Here is an 18472-nt window from a genome sequence, read left to right as displayed (position 1 = left end):
CGCAACCTCCGGTGATCGAGTCCGAAACTGACGACCGCAAAGCAACTGACACAGTAGTTGGAGTCGAGTTCAAACAATTCTGTACAGACAACTGTACTCAGGGGATGATTGCACTGGCGTATGGTTTGCCGATAAGCGGCATGGCTCGTTCGTCGGGTTTGAAGTTTGGTGATCACTGATGATTGTCATGTCAGCGATTAAGGCATTGGATGTGGCTGACTGAAAATGCCGCCACTTCACCAGGCCCGGTGCTGGTTGGCCAGATTTCTCCTCCAAAAGCGGGCGTTAAACCTAAGCTGCAGCTAAACCTCGGTCTGATTATTTGCCTTTTTGATCAAGGCCCATTCGGCCAGTAATAACCATTTCAGAGCTCTGGGATGAAGGGCAATGGATAACGGTAGGGCAGAATACATGCGCCCGGGGACCCAGCTGCCGAAATGTCGCCCGCACAGGGACCCCACTGCGGGATGTGTGCCTGGCACTCGGACGGAGACCCCCACCAGGGTACCTCCCGGTCCACTCACGGCTGGTGCACGCTTCCTCCCCGGGACGAAGCAGGACTGCCGTGAGGATACAAGATGAAACAAAAAAGGGTAAAAGGGCAAATGAAAACTCGGTATTCCGGACCGGCAGGGGCAGTATGGCGCAGCTACGCAGCCACGCACATCGACCTCCATCAAGGGTGCCTCCAAATTTGCATGTTCAACTCCCATACCCTTTCAATGATTTCGCGAGCAACGCTCTGTACTGTCAAGTAAATCTTTTACTCAGATTAACCTAGAAATTGAATTAATTAGATTTGATCAATCAACCTTTGTACTAGGCTTAATTCTTCAGCTACTATGTTGCATTTCTTGGGTTTTTATTTTTCTGACTATATTTCAAGTATTGAATTATTGGTTTGACATGGCTCCATGCATTTGGGGCGACTAGCCCTGTGGCGCCAGTTGTTCATGCCACCATCCCACGGCTGCTCTGACATACGGCAAAGGCTATCCGGGACCGATAACTGTCCGCCTCACGCCACCGAACCCACCGGCCACGCCGCCGCTGGCGACGCACACCGCGCGCGAGCGTCTAGAGCAACGTCGTGCCGCGGCGAGGTGGGACGGAACGCTTACTCATTTCGGCCGTTCACGATGGCGGATAATCGATTTGGCTGTCGCTACCCATGCGTACTCTCGGTCGCACTCGCCGCGCTGCAGCGGCTCACTCCCACCTTCAGCGCTGCATGTCGGCGTCAGTTGTCCGACCCTGACACGCGCCCGTGTGCCCGCAGCGGCCGAGGAGGCCCCTGAGATGGCCAGCCTGCATCCGTCGCTGGAGCGGCTCCGTGGCGGGCCTGCCGGGAGGCTCGGTCCACGCCTGGTGGACCGGCGCAGCCTGGAGCGGCTGGAGCAGCTGGAGCGGCTGGAGTCGGCCGGGCCGGCATGACGGCCGCCGCTCGGCCCGGCCGCGCCAGGCGGCGGCGCGGCGCAGGGCGGCAGTGGGCGCGAGCGGCTCTGGTGGCACTGCCAGTCGCCCGGCCAGTCCAGCCTCCACGGCCATGCCGGCCTCAGCCAGGGCTCCTGAGGGGGGACAGACTCGGCCGCGGCTCCTGAGGAGACTGTAGACTTCTGGGACCGGCTCCTGAAGAGGAACGGGCTCGGCCATGGCTCCCAAGGGGGCTTCCAGACCGGACAACGGCTTCTGGGAAGGCTTCAATCCCGGTTCCGGTTCCGGCTCCCGAGAACGTCTAGAGTGGACAGCGGCTCCCGGGGAGACCCGTAACCTGCCTGGACTCCAAAGGTGGCGTCTGCCTCTGCTCCGTGCCCTGAGGAGGCCGGTTATCCTCCGCCCAGGCTCCTGAGAAGCCAGCGAGTTTGTGATCAAACTCCTTGACGAAAGCATCGCCTGTTCCACGCTCGAGAAGAAGTGGTCATGCTGACATTCCCGCGTGATGATTGTGCTGGCGCAGACTTCTAGAGGCATCAGAGCAACGCCGCCTCCGAAAAACGAAAAGCTACGCCGCGTGCTCCCGTGGAGCGAGCGGATGCGGCGTCGTCGTTCAGAGAAGGCGGTGACCGCAGCGTGGAGCTGCGGGCTGTCGTGCGCCGGAAGGCTCAAAGCCGTGGACTTTCGGGTCAGAAGGCACAGGATAGCTACTTCTGTGGCTCGGGTAGCTAAGACTATGTATCGCTTGGGTCCCGGCAAGTGACACCGTGTCCAAGGACTGCGCAGGTCCCGGCAGTCTAGCTGTCGTGGCTGATACTGCGGAGCCGGACAAAAACGACGGCAAACGGACGGTTCACGCGGAGGAAACAGACGGCAGCCTGATAGCGATGACACAGTACTCGATAATCATATGATACGAAGCTCAATATTTATAGCCAACACAGCCTGTGACCCGTGGGATAGATTAGAACCGTGGTCTCCTGGTAGTAGCAGCACGAACGTTCTGCTGCGAATCTGATCTCTGTACAGCGCAGAAACTACGAAGTTCCGCGGCAGAATCAATGCTCGCGTCATTTGTGTTCAGTCCATCGGCGTTGGGAACGCAACGCCTCACTGCCCAGTCTGACTTGTGCTGTTTTCATACACAGAGTTAGGGTATTATCTTGCCGAGTTTCCACGAAAGTGTCGAGTGAGAGCATGCCCGCGGTAGTCGTCTTGTTCAACGATACGCTTATCATCGTGTTAGACGTCCAGTGCCATTGCGCTGTTGTGACTGGCGGGCGCTGGATTCGCGGGGATCCCTGTCAAGCTGAGGCTGTCCGGTTATGACTTCTCCAGGGAGCGGAGCGGTGCGTGGCGCCGCGCCGTTGCCATCAGCTACCGATCTGTGCCCGGCGTGCGGGGGAGCTTGAGCTCCAGCTAGTCTGCATCCGGCGTCAACTCGCGCGGTGGCGCGTGCCCGAGTGGAAGTCGGAGGACCGAGCGCTGATGTTCCGTTCGAAAGTGGCGACGTTGTTACGTGACGCGAGACGAGTCCTGCCGCTGCCGAGGCCGATGTCGCGTGCCAAATGAGAGGGCGTTTGTTTTCAGGCGAAATGCACCTGACGCGGGACAGCCGTGGGCGGTGGACCTCAGAATGGCGGTGCGGCCTTCGCCGGCAGCAGCGCGACGCTCAGAGTATTGGTGTGTCCGGATGTCCGTTGTGCGCCTGCGGGTGGACCGGAGCTAATTGGCTTGGATGGCAACGCCTCTATAAAACGTACGGGAAGCTTAAGTGATTTCGCACGTTTGAGGATGTATTTCAAAAATGGAGCGCTGGTGCATGACAGAAATTGGAGTTTGCATGCCAAAATATGTGTTCAAAGCAATTTGCCCAGCACTTTATTTTACATCAAAATATGTATGTTAGTAACCTCCTCGGCCTCTCAAAGCTGCTTTTCGTTCGGGTCGAGCAAGAGGACCCTCATTCGCCATTAATAAATGCCCTCTTACTGACTGCCTCGCCGCTCAGGGATTTCAATTCCGAATCTGCCAGCGCATTAAAACGATCGCGCAAACCGTGCCCCACTCGTCGAACACTCGAGTCGAATATCAGCTGGGAAGTGTCGCTGGCAGCCGGTTCTTCGAGGCGGGTGTTTTAATACGTGTAACCGTGAGACGCCTGCCGGATCTACACGGGTCCGACCGCGGCGAACGGCAGCCGCGTCCAATTACAACTACGGCTGCCCGAGAAGCCCAGCGGCCTCACTGAGCCAGCCGGAGCGTTCCTGAGCCATGCGGGCCGATGTCATATCAGTCCTCAGCCCTGCCGTCCAGCTCTGACTGCCGCCCGGCGAAGGCGGGGCGGGGTAAGGCGGGATGGCCCGCGGACCGCACGAGACTCCCGGTCCGCCCCCCCCCCCCCCCCCCCACCTCACGGTCCGTGCTGACGACGGGGGCCGCCCGGCGCCGGCGCACAGCGGCCCGCTCCATCAGAGCACGCCCGCGTGGCACCACAAGCGGGACAGTCGGCAGACCCGGCCACGCCAGGACCGAGGCGGGCCGTCTCCAAGAGTCTCTGTCCACACACGCTGCGTCGCCGCGGCCATCTCGGACACCAGGGGATGCGCGCGCCGCGCCTGATCCGCCGCAGCCGCAGCAGATCCGCGGCGCAGACTAGCCAGCTGTACAGCGCAGGCCTGGCGGCTGGGCGGGCGGGTGATAACGAGCGCCAGCCTGTTCCGGAATTAGAGGGCCATGTGTACTGGCCGACAGAGCACGAGCGAGCTCAGCTGTCCCAGCAGCAGAATCGAGCTTGATATCGACCTGCACGTGCGCACGGCAGCGGACGCACCGGCGTTCCGGTTCAGCCCTAGTGTCACGGAGTCGAGCGCCGCTAACGAGCACGCCCAACACCCGACAGGCATCTGTCCTGCTGAACACTTCGACCGCCGACCGACCGCAGAGCGAGCACGACCGAGAGCCGCCTCAAAAACAGCAGGCTCGATCGCTAGGACGGGTCGCGTTCTGTGCAGAGACGTCTTCCGCTGGCCATCGCCGCCTGGCGCCGCCGCAGAGACACATTGCCCCGCACAATATCTGTATGTCACGTGTTCAAATCCACAGAACAACCCCGATGAGGCGACAGATCCGACCGGTTGGGCGCGCGACCGCGCCGGGCGGCGGCGTGCGACGCCCCGGCAGTGACTGGGAGCCGACGGTGAGCAGATCTAAGGCGGCGCTTTGGGCGCCCGGCCGGTGCAAGCAAACGCACGCGCACGCGGAATTCCCACACCAGCCCCCCGGCACGAGCGATCGCAACAATATAAAACGCGAACGCGTCGTGGGCGGGTCCGAACGCGTCCATACACGCCACGCTTTCATTATCGACACGCGGCGCGGCACCTGCGTCGCGCATAATTTACGTGCACGACACTCAGCAACGGCAGCGTCGTGGACGCGGCGCACGCCGAGCCTCACGCCCGCCCAGGAGGGCGGCACCGCGCGCGCACGCGCCGCGCGTCGCGAGAGGAGCCGGTGCTTCATTTCATATCACAGTGCGAATGGGCCGCCTGCCGAGCGGGCACGAGGCTGTCCCGCCGGCGGGGCGGCCGACCTGAGGCAGACAGGCCGGGTCGCGCGGCCTCAGAACCGTGGCGTGGCCTCAGATGTAGTCGTGTCCGGGCCGCACGACCGGCCGCGGCACCGGCGCCCGCGCCGGCACTGGCGGCCGGCGCAGCACCGGCAGCGGGTGCGCCTCCGTGTTGAAGACGAAGTCGTTGAGGTTGAGCGTGCGCTGGTCGTCGGAGAAGAGGAGATATAGGTACTTGAGCGTCTCACCCAGGAAGAACGACTCCATCGAGTCGCGCGGGCTCAGGTTGTCCGGGTCGAGCACATTGCCGATGCTGGTGTAGCCCCCGGTTGGCACCTTGGTATACTTCTCAAAAGCCTGCAGCGGCGGGACGTAGCCGTCAGAGCGCGCAGCCGATGGCGCAGTACACCCAGCCGGCTAACCACCCCAGCACACCCTCTCCTTAGCACACCATCCGTTCGGTGACAGGTGCGGGCGCGTGCTGAGGCATATTCCGGCTAGACTTAGCCGAGCTTTCCCGCCATCGAGCGTGAGCAAGCATCTACCGCCAGAGGCCCGACTCAGAAAACGGAACATCACTTCGTCTCCTTTGATCTAGACTTACCGGAGACACACGCAGTTAACTCCTACGTCTCAACCACTTCCTACTCACCACCAAACATACCACATACAAATGGTCGCCGCAATTTTACACCATAGAACCACACGCGACTGGGAAGCAGCCGGCTCGTTCGGCTGAGCCGGCGGCGCACCTGGAAGATGTTCCAGCCCCAGTCCTGGTACGTCTTGTTGCCAGTCAGGTGGTACAGGTACCAGAGCGACTCGACCGTCTCTGGTCGAAGCAGATTGTGCGCGTCCAGCGGCTTCACGTAGAAGTCCTCCGTAGCGTCTGACTGTGGACGGCGACACACGTCACGTGACGGCGTCACCTGGGTACGCCGGCACCGCGGCATCAGGAGGCAAGTACAACACCGCTCGGTACGAACGTCAGCTGAATGCTTCCGAGAGCACAGCAAACCCGCGAGACCCAATATCAATAGCATGCTTCAATAATGGCCAACTGCGCACAAACTTTATCAACTCGATACGTCCGATAAATACGTGCCGCTAATTGTCTGTCCGTTCCAGACAGTTCTTAGTCACACATACATTTTGTGACCAAACGCTTTCGGGCCCGATGCATGCCAAGCAAATGCTTCCGTCTCATGCGCTATCTATACCAGTGATGCAGTGGTGATGTCCCATCTGCGATGATGTGATCAGGTATTCGGTTATAATGAAAGTGCCTTGGAACGGCCGCAGAAAATGAAAAACGTCGTTACCCAAGTTATCCTCGGACGAAAAAAACCCACGATCATATCTGAGACAAGACATTACAAATGACTCACGAACGAGGCAACGGTGATTGCAGCAATATATGTTTACTGCACAAAGCTGTCAAAACGCGCGAGCCTGAAGCGTTCAGGGGAGACGTTGTGTACCGCAGACATGTGGCAAAACGCAGGACCAACCATCCATAGCATATTCTGCACACAGCACGTTTTCGGGCGTTGCCACCAAACGTTTGCGGGCGACCCATGACCAGCGAACCTTCAGGCATCGATCGTGCAAGTTGTGCGGTGCGAATATCCCGATGATACGCATTCCACTGCATGCCATATGCACCTTTCAAGAAAGCATCGAAGACTCACGTCCTGTGTCAGAAACTACATCCCTGGTACCGTGCATCTTATTTAACCGACGCAATGGCAGTGCCAGCTATTACCAACAAAGAAGATCATGCAATTTTTCGGCGCATATTGACGGTAAATGTGGAAATAGCTTTCTATGGATGAATACTTATACATACAGCAATGTGGTCGAGTGTGGATTTTGTGGAATAAGTACATAGATGGCTTGCTTAGAGCAGTTTAACACCAATATTGTTCCCACACCACGTCAACATTAGCAATACCTAATAGTTACCGAAAAGCACACCACTGATAAACGACACAAAAAACATCCCAACAAAACATAAAGCCAATTGAGTCGTGATTAAGCGTCCAACCCCCCAACCCCCCCCCCCCCCCCCCCAAGCCCGGCACAGAGCGTCCTCGGCGGGAGGCACCGAGACCAGCAGTGTTAGCCTTGCGACGCCGCCGTTGCCCGCCGCCCGCCGCCCACCGAGGCGGCCCGCGGCGCCCAACTGACGTTCATGTTGAAGTAGGTGATCTCGGGCGCCAGGCCGGTCGGCTGCCGGCTGTAGGTGAGGTAGCAGGTGTGCGCCAGCTCCTCGGCCAGCTTCATGTAGGAGGTGGGCAGGCCGAGACGCACGCCCAGAGCCAGCGTGCCCGGCAGGAAGCAGGCCAGGTGGTCCTGCGGCAGGGCGGCGAGACACGGCGACGTCATGGGGTGACGGCGCGGCGGCGAGACACGCTGACCTCACGGGGTGACGGCGCGGCGGCGAGACACGCGACCTCACGGGTGAAGACGCGGCGGCGAGGGACGCTGACCTCACGGGGTGACGGCGCGGCGGCGAGACACGCGACCTCACGGGTGAAGACGCGGCGGCGAGCGACGCTGACCTTACGAGGTGACGGCGCGGCGGCGAGGCACGCTGACCTCACGAGGTGACGGTCCGGCCGCGAGACGGGGTCAGCGGACCGGGCGGTCCAAAGCGACGAGCATGACACGCTGACCTCACGAGGTGACGGTCCGGCCGCGAGACGGGGTCAGCGGACCGGGCGGTCCAAAGCGACGAGCATGACACGCTGACCTCACGAGGTGACGGTCCGGCCGCGAGACGGGGTCAGCGGACCAGGCGGTCCAAAGGAACGAGCGTGACACACGAAGTTCGCGTGGGGATTAGTTACAGCGGCTGTCGGTAAGTCAAGTGGACCTGTTGCGGCCACGTTTACAGTGTCGGTAAATGCGACAGGACACTCACAAATTACGTGGTGAGTTATCTGTAATGGGAATGAAAAAAACGTTAAAAGAAATACGCCAGAAATGCACTAATCGCGACAACGGCGTGTCAGTGGAATAATTACCATGTTCGCGTGCTTGCTTGTTATTGCTCAAGGATGCAGGACAAGCAATATGAGTACCAGAAATAGGTTGGCTGGAGGGTTTGAGCTAGGTGGAGAACAACGCACTATTGTGAACCTTGAACATGCTTCGTCAATGCGAGAGCGCTTCGTGACTAGGTGTGCAAGCGTAGTTTGGGACAAGATCAGCATCAGCATCAGCTTGACACAGAAGCACACAGGATAGCAATAATGAATCTGCTGGTCTGTATTGCCAGACCGGGGATAGTTAAGCATCTTGGCAGTGAAGCTTAAAGTCCTGTAAGCAGCACATATGCACATTTTGTTCAAGGTTACGAGGCCAACATTTTCGCGTGGGTATTTGATGGAACATCAGATAATGTGGCGACAAATTCAGCCACAAACCGAGTCCAGAGCTCCCAGTTGGAATCCAAAAACTCTCCTATCTGAGCTGCCATGATCAGACATGGAAACACACGTGATTTCCCAGTGTATAAGAAAAGAGGCAAGAAAGAGAAACTGAGATACTCACCATTTTTGGTTTGATATTCTTTCCACCGCTCATAAGCTCGGCAAGGAACGTGAGCTCGTTCGGTTTGCTCTTCTTGACTAGAAGGTGTTGAATACCTTGGACTGAAGCGTTGAAGTCATCTCGTAAGCTGTAAAAGGCGCGCCAAACAAAGTCAACGATTTTTTCAGGCAAATCTTCAACTGATGCAACTTCACAATGCAAACCGACCGCACATTTTTCACGATACACCATATACACCGCACGGCGCCCAGTCTGGATACCCAGATCCCTGCGCAGCTGAGGAGAAGGGATTCCCTGAGAGGGCCATCAGCGAGCCACTCCACACTCTGAGCGGCGCCATCCGAGCCGTGGGACACGTACTGTGCCAGCGGCTGCCCCAGCTGGGCGTACTGCTTCAGCAGGTACTCGTAGTAGCTGTCGCCTCGCGCGCCCATGGTGACGACCGAGTACTGGCGGAACTGGCCGTCCTTGGTGCTGATGTAGATGGGCACGAGGCCCTCCTTCTTGGCGAGGCCGCTGATGTGGCGGGACACGGCCGTCGCCTTGTCCTGTCGGGCCACACACGGGAGGTTCAGGCCAGTGTGCGACACGTCCGCGGCGCACCCGCACGCAGCAGCGTGGTGGACACGCGACATCCAGCCATGGTAGCCGGAGGATCGGGAGGCGGCTCGGATGACACCTCGGATTACACGTAATTTCGTTCAACGACATCGACGGCTATTCTTGCATTCTCTGCAATGAGAAGGTACAGAAGGCAGCTGGCTGACTTGGGTGAAGATGGAAGAAGCACGTAACGGTGTAATATCGTGTAGTTGCGGTCAGATGGGGCATCTGGCTGTGGTAAATACGAGATATAGATACCACACATGAACTCATCACGAGCCAGGTGAGGCGATTCCACATCAGTGCCAAGTCGCGGCACAGAAGCGCATCACGATGTGACCAATACAAAACACGGAGACCGCACACCGGCCAAATACAGCAATGCCAAAAACACACAACGTTAAAAAAACGCAGTCATGTTGCTGTGACTTTGTTCCAAACTTCTCGCTCGTGAGACGCAAATCTTGAGCCGAGAATGGATCGGTTGGCGGTGCTGACTGCGGCACGTGACATGACACAGCTCTCCGAAAGGCTCACACCCTCCAGCCTCCAGCCCGCAGCCCTGAGCCCGGAGCTGGCAGCACGCCGCCCGCCACACGCCCCTGGCCGCCGCCGGCTCTCACCGAGTACTTGCTGTCGCCGGAGATGTGGCTCAGCTGGTTGAACTCGAGCTGAAGCGTGGCCACCTCGGCCGTCGAGCTGTCCGGGTTCCAGGCGGGGCCGCGCGCCCGCCGCGTCATCAGGTTCACGTCCGAGAACGGGATGCCCGACGGCGTCTCGAACGCCGGCAGCAGCCGGTCGCCCAGGTCGATCTGGCCACGAGCGAGAGCGGTCACAGCCGGCCACCCCAGCCGCAGCCCGGTAAACACGCTGCACTGTCCGCCGCCCAGCCCTGAACACGGCTCTTACGTCGGCCAGCCTCACCACTCACCAACAACGGGGGGCGAACACTATCCTTGTCTGCGTCCCACGCAGGCGGATCCAGGCGCCACATGAGGGGCAACACACAGAGGTGCCCCCCCCCCCCCCCTCCCTCCCAGTCGGCAACCACACGATGGCCACACAGCGATGGCCGTCGTCGTCACGTGACAGCCGGCGCCGCGCCACTCACCGCTTTCTTGAGGAAGACGTCGTCCTGCGACAGGTGGTGGGCGCTGAGCAGGCCCCCCAGCACGCGGATGGTCGTCTCGAACAGGTTGACGTAGTCGGAAACGTCAAGGTTCATGTGGTGGGCCACCCAGTCGCGCGCCTCGTGGAACTCTGACAAACACACGCGGAGCACGGCGGGTGGTCATATCAACTCAGCCACGGAGATGCGGCAGGGAAGAGGGGGAGGGGGGTTACAGCCAAACGGGCATGTGCATCGATCCTGAGAATCTAAGTTATTGGTGTTTTCCGTATTGTTGCTTCTTACGCAAAACTGTGGCACAAGACTCCGCAGCTCACGCGACCTGGCAACTACAAGCTGTTTTCCGCTTGGAAGCGATCGCCCAGCACGTAACAAGACTGCGACATCAGCCACAGTTGTCTGCCGACCACAGCAGCGCCAGTTCAGGCGTCACCAACTGCAAACGCCAGCCGTCAGTCAAAATGGAACGCACGGGCTTTGAGATATCTCTCGGCGTGCGCCTGGCAGCAGATACAGCGCCAGCGCCGGACCCCTCACCGTCCATCAGGTTCATGATGTACATGGTGTCCAGGCTGTCGATGAGCGTCAGACCCAGGCCGAACCAGTCGTGCGGCTGCTGCGAGATTGGCTTCAGGTGGTCATGGCCCCACGCGTATCTGCTATAGGCCTGCCAAGCGTGCTGGAACGCCTTCACCACCGCCTCCTGTCGCTCGTTGCTGGGACCTGCCCAAAAACGTGGAGAGCACTTCCTCATTTGTACCATTACGAACGTTTCATGGCGCAAAGTTACGTAACTGGGCTTGCATTAATATGACTGCACATAAAACACCCACTTTCCCGAGGCCACGCTCTGTGCCCCATCCTCCAGCGGAAAGTCCCGTTACAGACCACCGTCTGCATCTGACCAGCTGGTGCCGCTGGTCCCCTGGCGGGCCACCACGGCCGCCGCTCGGTCTCATCCTGGTCGCCGTCACCGGACTCCGGCCAGCGGCGGCCCTCCCCCGGCCGGCGGCAGACGGCGCGGCCAGGCGCAGCCGCACGGGCCACGGCACGCACGAGCATCACGGGCACCGCCGCCGTCACGATCAGCGCGGTAAACACCGCCTGAACGCACCCTCTCGACGCGCGCGGCGCCACACCTTCGCTCGAGATCAGCCGCCGCGCGGCTCCTTCAGCCGACCGCGCCAGCGGCCCGTCCGTTACCACTCTAGACAGGCCCGGAGCGCGTGCCGCGCGCTGTCGCCGCCTCGAGCGGGCGCACCTGGGAAGCGAAGGGCGGCGCGCTCGGCGGGTCCCGGCACCAGCGCCTCGGGCTTGACCTCGACCGGCTCCAGGTCGTCGCGCTCCGGGTCGCGCGGCGGCCGGCGCGCCCCGCTCGGGTCGTCGTCGCCCTCCTCCTCGCCGACCCTGAGGGAAGGTGTCATCCGTCGTACACTGCGGGCGCCATCCTGCTGTGACCTATATTACGCTATGGCGTGTCGGCCTGCCACCATAAGAAGCTTTTGTCCTCATTTACATCCACGCTGTTAACACGCCGAACTGACTGTGACACCCCAGAAGCGATACGGAAATCCTCGACACAAAAGTTATAGTACAGAACAGCTTGTTCTCCAAGTGCCTGAATGTTTTTGTCAAGGAGCTACAACCCACACGGCGTATCATCCTAGTGCGGACCAGTGTCAACTTCACCAAGCCCAGCCCGTCGGGCGCCACTCACTTGTCGACCCTGTGCAGGTGCAGCACCTTATCGACGCGCTCCACCTTGTTGCCGGCGGCGTCCAGAGCGTCCCGACGCAAGTGCTCGATGTTGGGGCCGGCGTGCTGCTCGCCCCGGCCGTACGCCCTGCCCACCACACGGCGCATCTGTCGGCGAGGCGGCGGGCGGCGTCAGGCACCGCCCGACAGCGGGCGGAATCAGGCACCGCCCGACAGCGGGCGGCATCAGGCACCGCCCGACAGCGGGCGGCGTCAGGCACCGCCCGACAGCGGGAGGTGTCAGGCACCCGCCGGCCGTGAGGCGCGCCCCGACCGGTGCCCGGGGCAGCATGTGAGAAGCGTATTTGGGATAAAAAGGCAATGCTCCACATTTGGAGACATTGAGGCAAGCATCAGACATGATGAAAAGAGCTTTCTTGAAATTACTGGTATACTTTTAATTGGAAAAGACTGCTCTAGACGAAAAAAAAACATTTAGCTGATATGCTCCTCAATGTCATCGTTTGGTTCCGTCATCGCACCTTGCACAGCACTGATTGAGAGCCAACTGAAGACCGTTATATCTGGAAACACGAGTATTTATTTGCATGTTTTTGGGTGGGCCAACGGGCCCCCTCAAAGTCTAACTTGGCCCGTAAACGGTAAGCTTGGCTCCCAATATTCTGGAGCCCAAGTATGTACAAGCAGAACGCAAAATTGTAACCTCAAAGTTGTCTAAATGCTCAAAGTGCCTAATAGCTGTCTCACAGGCAAGAGAAACAAAGAAAGTACAAACTGTGATGCAATGTTTAATTAAGTGCAGCTGACGTAGCTAACCAAACTGTAGAACTTCGCGTTTGTACCATGTGTACTGGAGCACGCTCTATTTTTGCTGCATTCTGCATGTTTTCATTGCATAATTCATATCTCTTGTTAATTCTGGCCTATTTCGGAGCTATTGCCGGGGAGTTTTGGCATTATTCAGCGATATTTCAGTTCTGTGGCCTGTAACAACACGCGTCCACCGCGATATTCTGCCACATGCCATCGGAGAATTAACCTGTCGGATGTAACCACCAAACTACGGGACGAATTTATCAGCCGCTACGATCAGAAGAACCTTTGAAATGTGCCCACCTCCACTTAGACATGAGTATTCGATGAAGCAGGTACGGAAACCTGGCGACCACCACCACATGACTTAACCTATGGTGGTAATCGCCCAGCAATGATCAGAAAAAACACTACGCGTTTCGCACATCCCTGTCGCAAATGTCGCGTTGCAGCCCGAAGCCCGACTCACGGCTACCTACCGAGAGCTTTGTGGCAGCTTTTTAGCCGCGCACATCACCTTCACCCTTCATTCCCCATGCCATCCGCGTCCAACGACGTCCAAAGCTGCATAACATCGACTCTAGGTCGGATACCAAATTGTGTTTTCAATCACCGAGCCCCCCCCAAAAAAAAATAAAAATAAAATGATGCCTGAAGACAACATTGCCCGCTGAGATAGACCGGGGAAACGTATTGGAGCAGGAGTGTAGTTTCCTATTCATCTGGGGGGTCCTCCCCGAACTCCGGAGGTAGTAAGGCTGGCTGAGCGTGGGTGAGCTCATTGAGCACCGAGTATGCGCACAGAAGTGTAATCGCATGGTCAATGAAGAGTCAGCTCAAGTAGAAACGCTGTTTCAATCAACCTGCATTACGCATGACATTGACATGACGGGCGTTTCGTTCGCCACGCGTTCAAACTGAATCGGGAGAAGGACGCTCTCCGTCCAGAGGTACAGGAGCTTGGGACAGTGTACCCCAGGGGTGCAGCAGGCTTGCAATGCTTGCTCATTAAAACGAGCGGGTAAGACATTCCCAACGGAAGGGCATCTACCTCAGCATATTTGAAGAAAGGTTGTTCCACTGTCTCGAATGATGAGTGAAGGAGTACCTTATGTCTTGTTTCACGTTACTGAAATGCATCTGTTTGCCAATCAAATTTTGGCGTGTCGAGAACGTGAGTGTAGGCGGGACGCGATAGACACATGTGCTATGGACAGATCACTCTTGTAAGCAGATAACCAAATAAATAAAGGTTACCTTTGCACGGAATGGTACATTCTACGCGGATTTTACACCTCAGCATGTAAGAGAGAGGTGCAACTGTATCCCTCCTATTTCACAAAAGTTTTTCTTCTTCTTTAAGAAGCTGGTGCAAACTGACAGGCTTCCACATGTAACTGCTGTGGATATGTACATTAACTTTAAAAATGTACCACTCACTTTGATAAATTAACACGTCCGGAAATCGTCCCCGCGCACGTAAAACATGAATCACTGGTTTTAATGAGTTATATTGTTATATTATGTTGTTGTTATACTAGTTATATTATGAGTTATATTTTCTTGATCTTGATTGCTGCATCATCATTGGAATGGCAGGTTTGAATGATACCATTATGGTGTCATGGATGCCTGGATGACCATGAAATAGTCTGCACGAAAAAGTCCGCACATCATCGCAGGCACGTAGCTCAGAAACAAGAGAGATTTAGATCTTAAGAAAGGAAGGCTCTGAACTGTACCAAACAATCTTCAAGATGGCCTTTTCAGTTCAGTCCTATAAAATGTGAACACTCCCTGGAACAATTCAAGGAGGCACCTGTTCCCTTGGTAAAAACTGCAGCGCTATGGTTTAAGCTGATGAAGAAAGCATAAGAGGTAATTGCAAGCTTTAAGTGTCGTACATGGCGGCAGGGTCAGTGTCACATGTCATGGCACGTGGTACTTATACACTTCACAGCTTTTAAAACATGTTCATTGATGGAATATTGAAGACATAAACTCTCTACTGCACACGAGACGTTCAAAACAAGACCGCCCGTTCACTGCCCTGTCCGGGGACGTTACGCCGACAAGCGGTGCCACGCGCCCAAGGCCGTCGGGAGGTGCCAAGCCGCGCACCACCAGGTGGCAGTATGATCGACTTACGAGCTTCTTCTCTGCGGGCTTCGCCGCGTCCGGAGCAAGAGCCGGCGGCACGTTTTCCAATGCATCCCGCACATCGTTGGCTTTCGATGTGGATGTTTCAACCTGAAAACACGAGGGCCGAGCTCGCCAGGCATTGCCACGTGCACCAGAGGAGTGAAAGCCCCGGGTTAAAGCTCAAGCATACACAAATGGTCTGTGACACGCGAGAAGTGTTTGACCCGCCGACGGCACTACCAGAGCGAGAGCGTGGGTCGTGGCCAGCTGGGGATCATGGCAGGCCGTGCGGTCGCTTTTGACAGACACTGTGCAGGGAATGGCGGACAATAGCAGCTGAGCGGGTCCCACGGACGTGACTCCCACCACACATGAACACCGACGGTGTGACGCCACTGTGCGAACGGGACGAGCACGCGCCTCCACCGACCACCCCGCACTTCACAGGCCCCGCGAACCAGCCCGGAAGTTTTACAGGACACACAAAATCCCACTGGTCCACTTACACTTGAGTCGTGTTCCAGTGAGAGGACGTAAATGACGACCAATGTGACCGCGACCAGCACCAAACATGCCATGTTCTTTTGAAGCCTAGATAGTTGATTCCATCGCTGAAAAGATAGCACCATGGTATGTGTGTAATGTGGTCTCCACATCATCCCTGACACAGCTAAAATAGGGACTCTGTCCAAGGTTCAACAAAGGACTTATGAGCTACATTCACACCAACCTATGTCCAGCAAAAGAATGAACTTGAACTCTCTGTGAGGCTAGTCACCCTTCTTTAAGGTACTGGCTGTTGACCAATGACAGGACAATCTTTTCTGAATACACAGTTTGGTGATTTGGGCACCAGCCTGATGGTTCACTCATGGTCTAATGACAAGATTGGTTTTAGCTGCCTAAAACTATCTGCATCAGTGCCTGAGTAATGCATTCTGTAAAAGCATGTGCTCAATAAAATGCAGCAGCCTACAGACTTTTCATATTATACAGAATCCATAATTCATTGAAAATCGGGCAGAGATGGTTGCTTCAATGCTTGCAATATATCTGAATAACATTTTTTCACAATTTCCAAACCATTTGTTCCACCTTGTAGACACATAATTACACCATTCTTGCAATTCTTGCCTGTGGGGCAGCTGAATGAACAGTACCTGTATTTGGGGTCTCCATGCAACCTATATAAGAAATAATTATCAAAAAATAAATGAGATTGACTAGAATGAAGAACTAATTCTCATGTTATTCTAGTGTATGCCCAATATTAATTTGATTCATAACATAAACAAGTAAGCCTTAAAGCAAGACCGGCACTTCAAACTAAAGGTCAACAAAAGTTACAAAACCTGTCAGAATAAGGCAAAACATTTTGAAACCTCCCAGGGCAAAGTGCCTTATATTTCCCATATCACATTTCAAAACAATCTAACACTATTTAAGCCTGGATCCACACAATACACTAATACAGCCTTTGCATACTTTGCATATCTATGTGTGTGGCTGATGCCCATAACTAGTATGTGGCTGACACTCTACAGAAAAAAAGATATTTATGAAACTCACCCTCCATATTGTTTTCCTTGGAGATGTCTGTGTAGTTCCTAGAAGGGGTAGCTGGGAGGCTGACAGGGTGCTGATGCCAAAATCTGCCATTGCCTGTAATAAAACACAATTACTTGAATTGACTAAATCTAACATGGACTTCCAACTCTAACAAGTCTCACTGTGTCATATTAGCATCACCCACAATCACCTATCAATGTGTAGAAAAGAAGTCCAGAGCAAGACATTTAAGATGTCTTGGCATGTGACGTGCATTGAGTCACTGACAAGTAGATCAAGCAGTGTGAGAGATGGTGCAGTCAGACAGAATGTGGTGTAGTTAAGTCAGCATGAGTACCACAGACCAACAGCCCACACATAATGTGGGACAAGAAACAACCACATGGCAGCAGGGGATATTACATTAGTGGCAAAGAGTCATGTCATGTATGCTATGTTTATGAGGTATTCACCACAAATCATCCTATATGTGTGACTTCATATTTCACCTGAGTCAATTGGATACCAGTTACACAACAAAAACAAAAAAGCAGCAATCATAAAGACATGTCAAGAGCTTGAAAAAGAAGTAGCAGTTCATCATATGATCAAGCTCAAATAGTAGGCACAGAGGTTGTGGTTCATCTTATGATAAATGGTATCTATGGGTGGTGTAAGTATGATGGTATTGGCACCTTAAGTTACTTAAACCCAACCCACTCTGGAATGGTGGATTAAAAGGGAGGCACTCAAACTAAATGAGCAATTGAGCTTAACAAGGTTGGACTGTACAGTATGAGAACAGTCTATGATGACAAAGGAACATATATCTTCAACATAAATTTGCCTCTGGCCAGGCAAGTATCAGGCCCAGCATAATTTCTCCAGCCTCCATTGCAGGGAGTAAGCAGAGGTTAAGAAACATTCATGTTTCAACCATACACTCACGATCCCGGCTAACACAAAACTCCGGAGTAGGTATGAGGCGACTATCCTCCACGCATATGCATCCCAGGACTGGGCGAGCCCCGAAGTTGCCAGGGATCTGCATTATTCACAACATATTGGTTGAATCCACCACCAGGGTAAACACTGCATCCGAACCAATGGAAGCATTAATGCAGGTAACAAAGGACTGACAACAGACATATCACATGACGACACTCACAACCAACCACTATCCCATTTCGGTGATATCACGGGCACAGCTTCCTCACGGTCCTTCCCAATTTACGTTACGACGGCGACCATTGCGACGCAAACATAGGTGGCCTTGCCACGAGCCAAGAGGTGCCAGTCGAAGATGTCACTCAATGTCTCGACGTCTCTGCCCCCTGATTCGCTGAACAAAATGTTGTAAATGTATGATTGGTCGAAGGGGGGAACTTCCACCGTTGATTCTTTACTGCGAATGCATGGGAATCGAGCTGCCCATTACAGCGCGTATGTTACGTTTCCGACATTTCACGCTTTTCACCAAGGCTATCATACAGCTTTTCACGTGTTTTCGCGGGCGGAGTTGGCTGTCCACTTAGTTTGGTTAGTTTGGTTGTTTAAAGGCCTTGGAGCAGGTCATTGTGGATTTTGAATGTGCCTTTTTGTTGGGAGGTGTCTGATTAGCTTTTTAATTTTATTTTTCATTTGAAAAGCAAGCTATTGCAAACTTGTTTAGGCAGTATTGAAAAGCTGGTCCTTGCCGGTGGAAATGGCTACGCGCTGAATCGTAATCAGGGCTTGTGATCACAAACCAGCTGCTCTGCCGGGTTGCATCGCAACATTTATTCTACACCCAGTTTTTTATATCAGTCTCTAAACTAATTCGTTGTTTTGTAAATTCAATTGGTGTGCCTGGCTTCCAGGGTAGTTAGTTACAGACTCAAATATCAAAAGAATGCTGCCATCGCCCAGGCAGCCTTCCCACACATCTGCAATCTGAAAGCAATATTGACTTATTCTCC

General features: G+C 55.2%; 3 protein-coding genes across 7 annotated transcripts in view; 2 read left to right on the top strand and 1 right to left on the bottom strand.

Annotated features, from left to right (window-relative positions):
- LOC119099988 (glucose transporter type 1) overlaps positions 1-1572 on the top strand; it is a 28146-nt gene extending 26574 nt beyond the window's left edge. Inside the window, exons 14-15 of the mRNA XM_037223108.1 lie at positions 1280-1352; positions 1560-1572. Coding sequence (XP_037079003.1) covers positions 1280-1352; positions 1560-1572 — 86 coding nt within the window. The remainder of the gene's footprint in view (positions 1-1279; positions 1353-1559) is intronic.
- Positions 1573-5048: 3476 nt separating this feature from the next.
- Positions 5049-17792, bottom strand: LOC119101518 (endoplasmic reticulum mannosyl-oligosaccharide 1,2-alpha-mannosidase). Of its 5 annotated transcripts, none has more exons than XM_037224863.1 (14): positions 17683-17792; positions 16536-16628; positions 15473-15577; positions 14973-15074; positions 12013-12158; positions 11557-11702; positions 10833-11018; positions 10278-10426; positions 9790-9978; positions 8924-9111; positions 8564-8690; positions 7196-7360; positions 5758-5898; positions 5049-5362 (listed from the first exon to the last, which is right to left on the bottom strand). In XM_037224863.1, exons 2-14 carry the CDS (start codon positions 16623-16625, stop codon positions 5078-5080), a joined length of 2019 nt encoding a protein of 672 aa, XP_037080758.1. In that variant the 5' UTR covers positions 16626-16628; positions 17683-17792; the 3' UTR covers positions 5049-5077. The 5 variants fall into 5 exon arrangements, with proteins under 5 accessions (XP_037080758.1, XP_037080759.1, XP_037080760.1 ...); XM_037224864.1 differs by having other exon boundaries at positions 17690-17749; XM_037224865.1 differs by having other exon boundaries at positions 17669-17683.
- A 228-nt stretch (positions 17793-18020) lies between these two features.
- The window catches only part of LOC119100907 (mitochondrial pyruvate carrier 1-like), a 6031-nt gene continuing 5579 nt past the window's right edge, over positions 18021-18472 (top strand). Inside the window, exon 1 of the mRNA XM_037224105.1 lies at positions 18021-18053. The gene's annotated coding sequence lies outside the window, so the exon portion shown is untranslated. The remainder of the gene's footprint in view (positions 18054-18472) is intronic.

Source organism: Pollicipes pollicipes, unplaced genomic scaffold (genome assembly GCF_011947565.3).
Source record: "Pollicipes pollicipes isolate AB1234 unplaced genomic scaffold, Ppol_2.1 Scaffold_4881;HRSCAF=5763_pilon_pilon_pilon, whole genome shotgun sequence".
Taxonomy (NCBI): Eukaryota; Metazoa; Arthropoda; class Thecostraca; order Pollicipedomorpha; family Pollicipedidae; genus Pollicipes; species Pollicipes pollicipes.
This window is presented reverse-complemented; position numbering and strand designations above follow the sequence as displayed.

Excerpts from the sequence above, each read along its gene's own strand:
- LOC119101518 (XM_037224863.1), bottom strand. The coding sequence starts at position 16,625 with ATGGCAGATTTTGGCATCAGCACCCTGTCAGCCTCCCAGCTACCCCTT. Across the intron at positions 11,019-11,556 it reads CGCCGCCCTTCGCTTCCCAG|GTCCCAGCAACGAGCGACAG; the intron begins GTGCGCCCGCTC and ends GTTTTTGGGCAG. Across the intron at positions 10,427-10,832 it reads CATCATGAACCTGATGGACG|AGTTCCACGAGGCGCGCGAC; the intron begins GTGAGGGGTCCG and ends TGTGTTTGTCAG.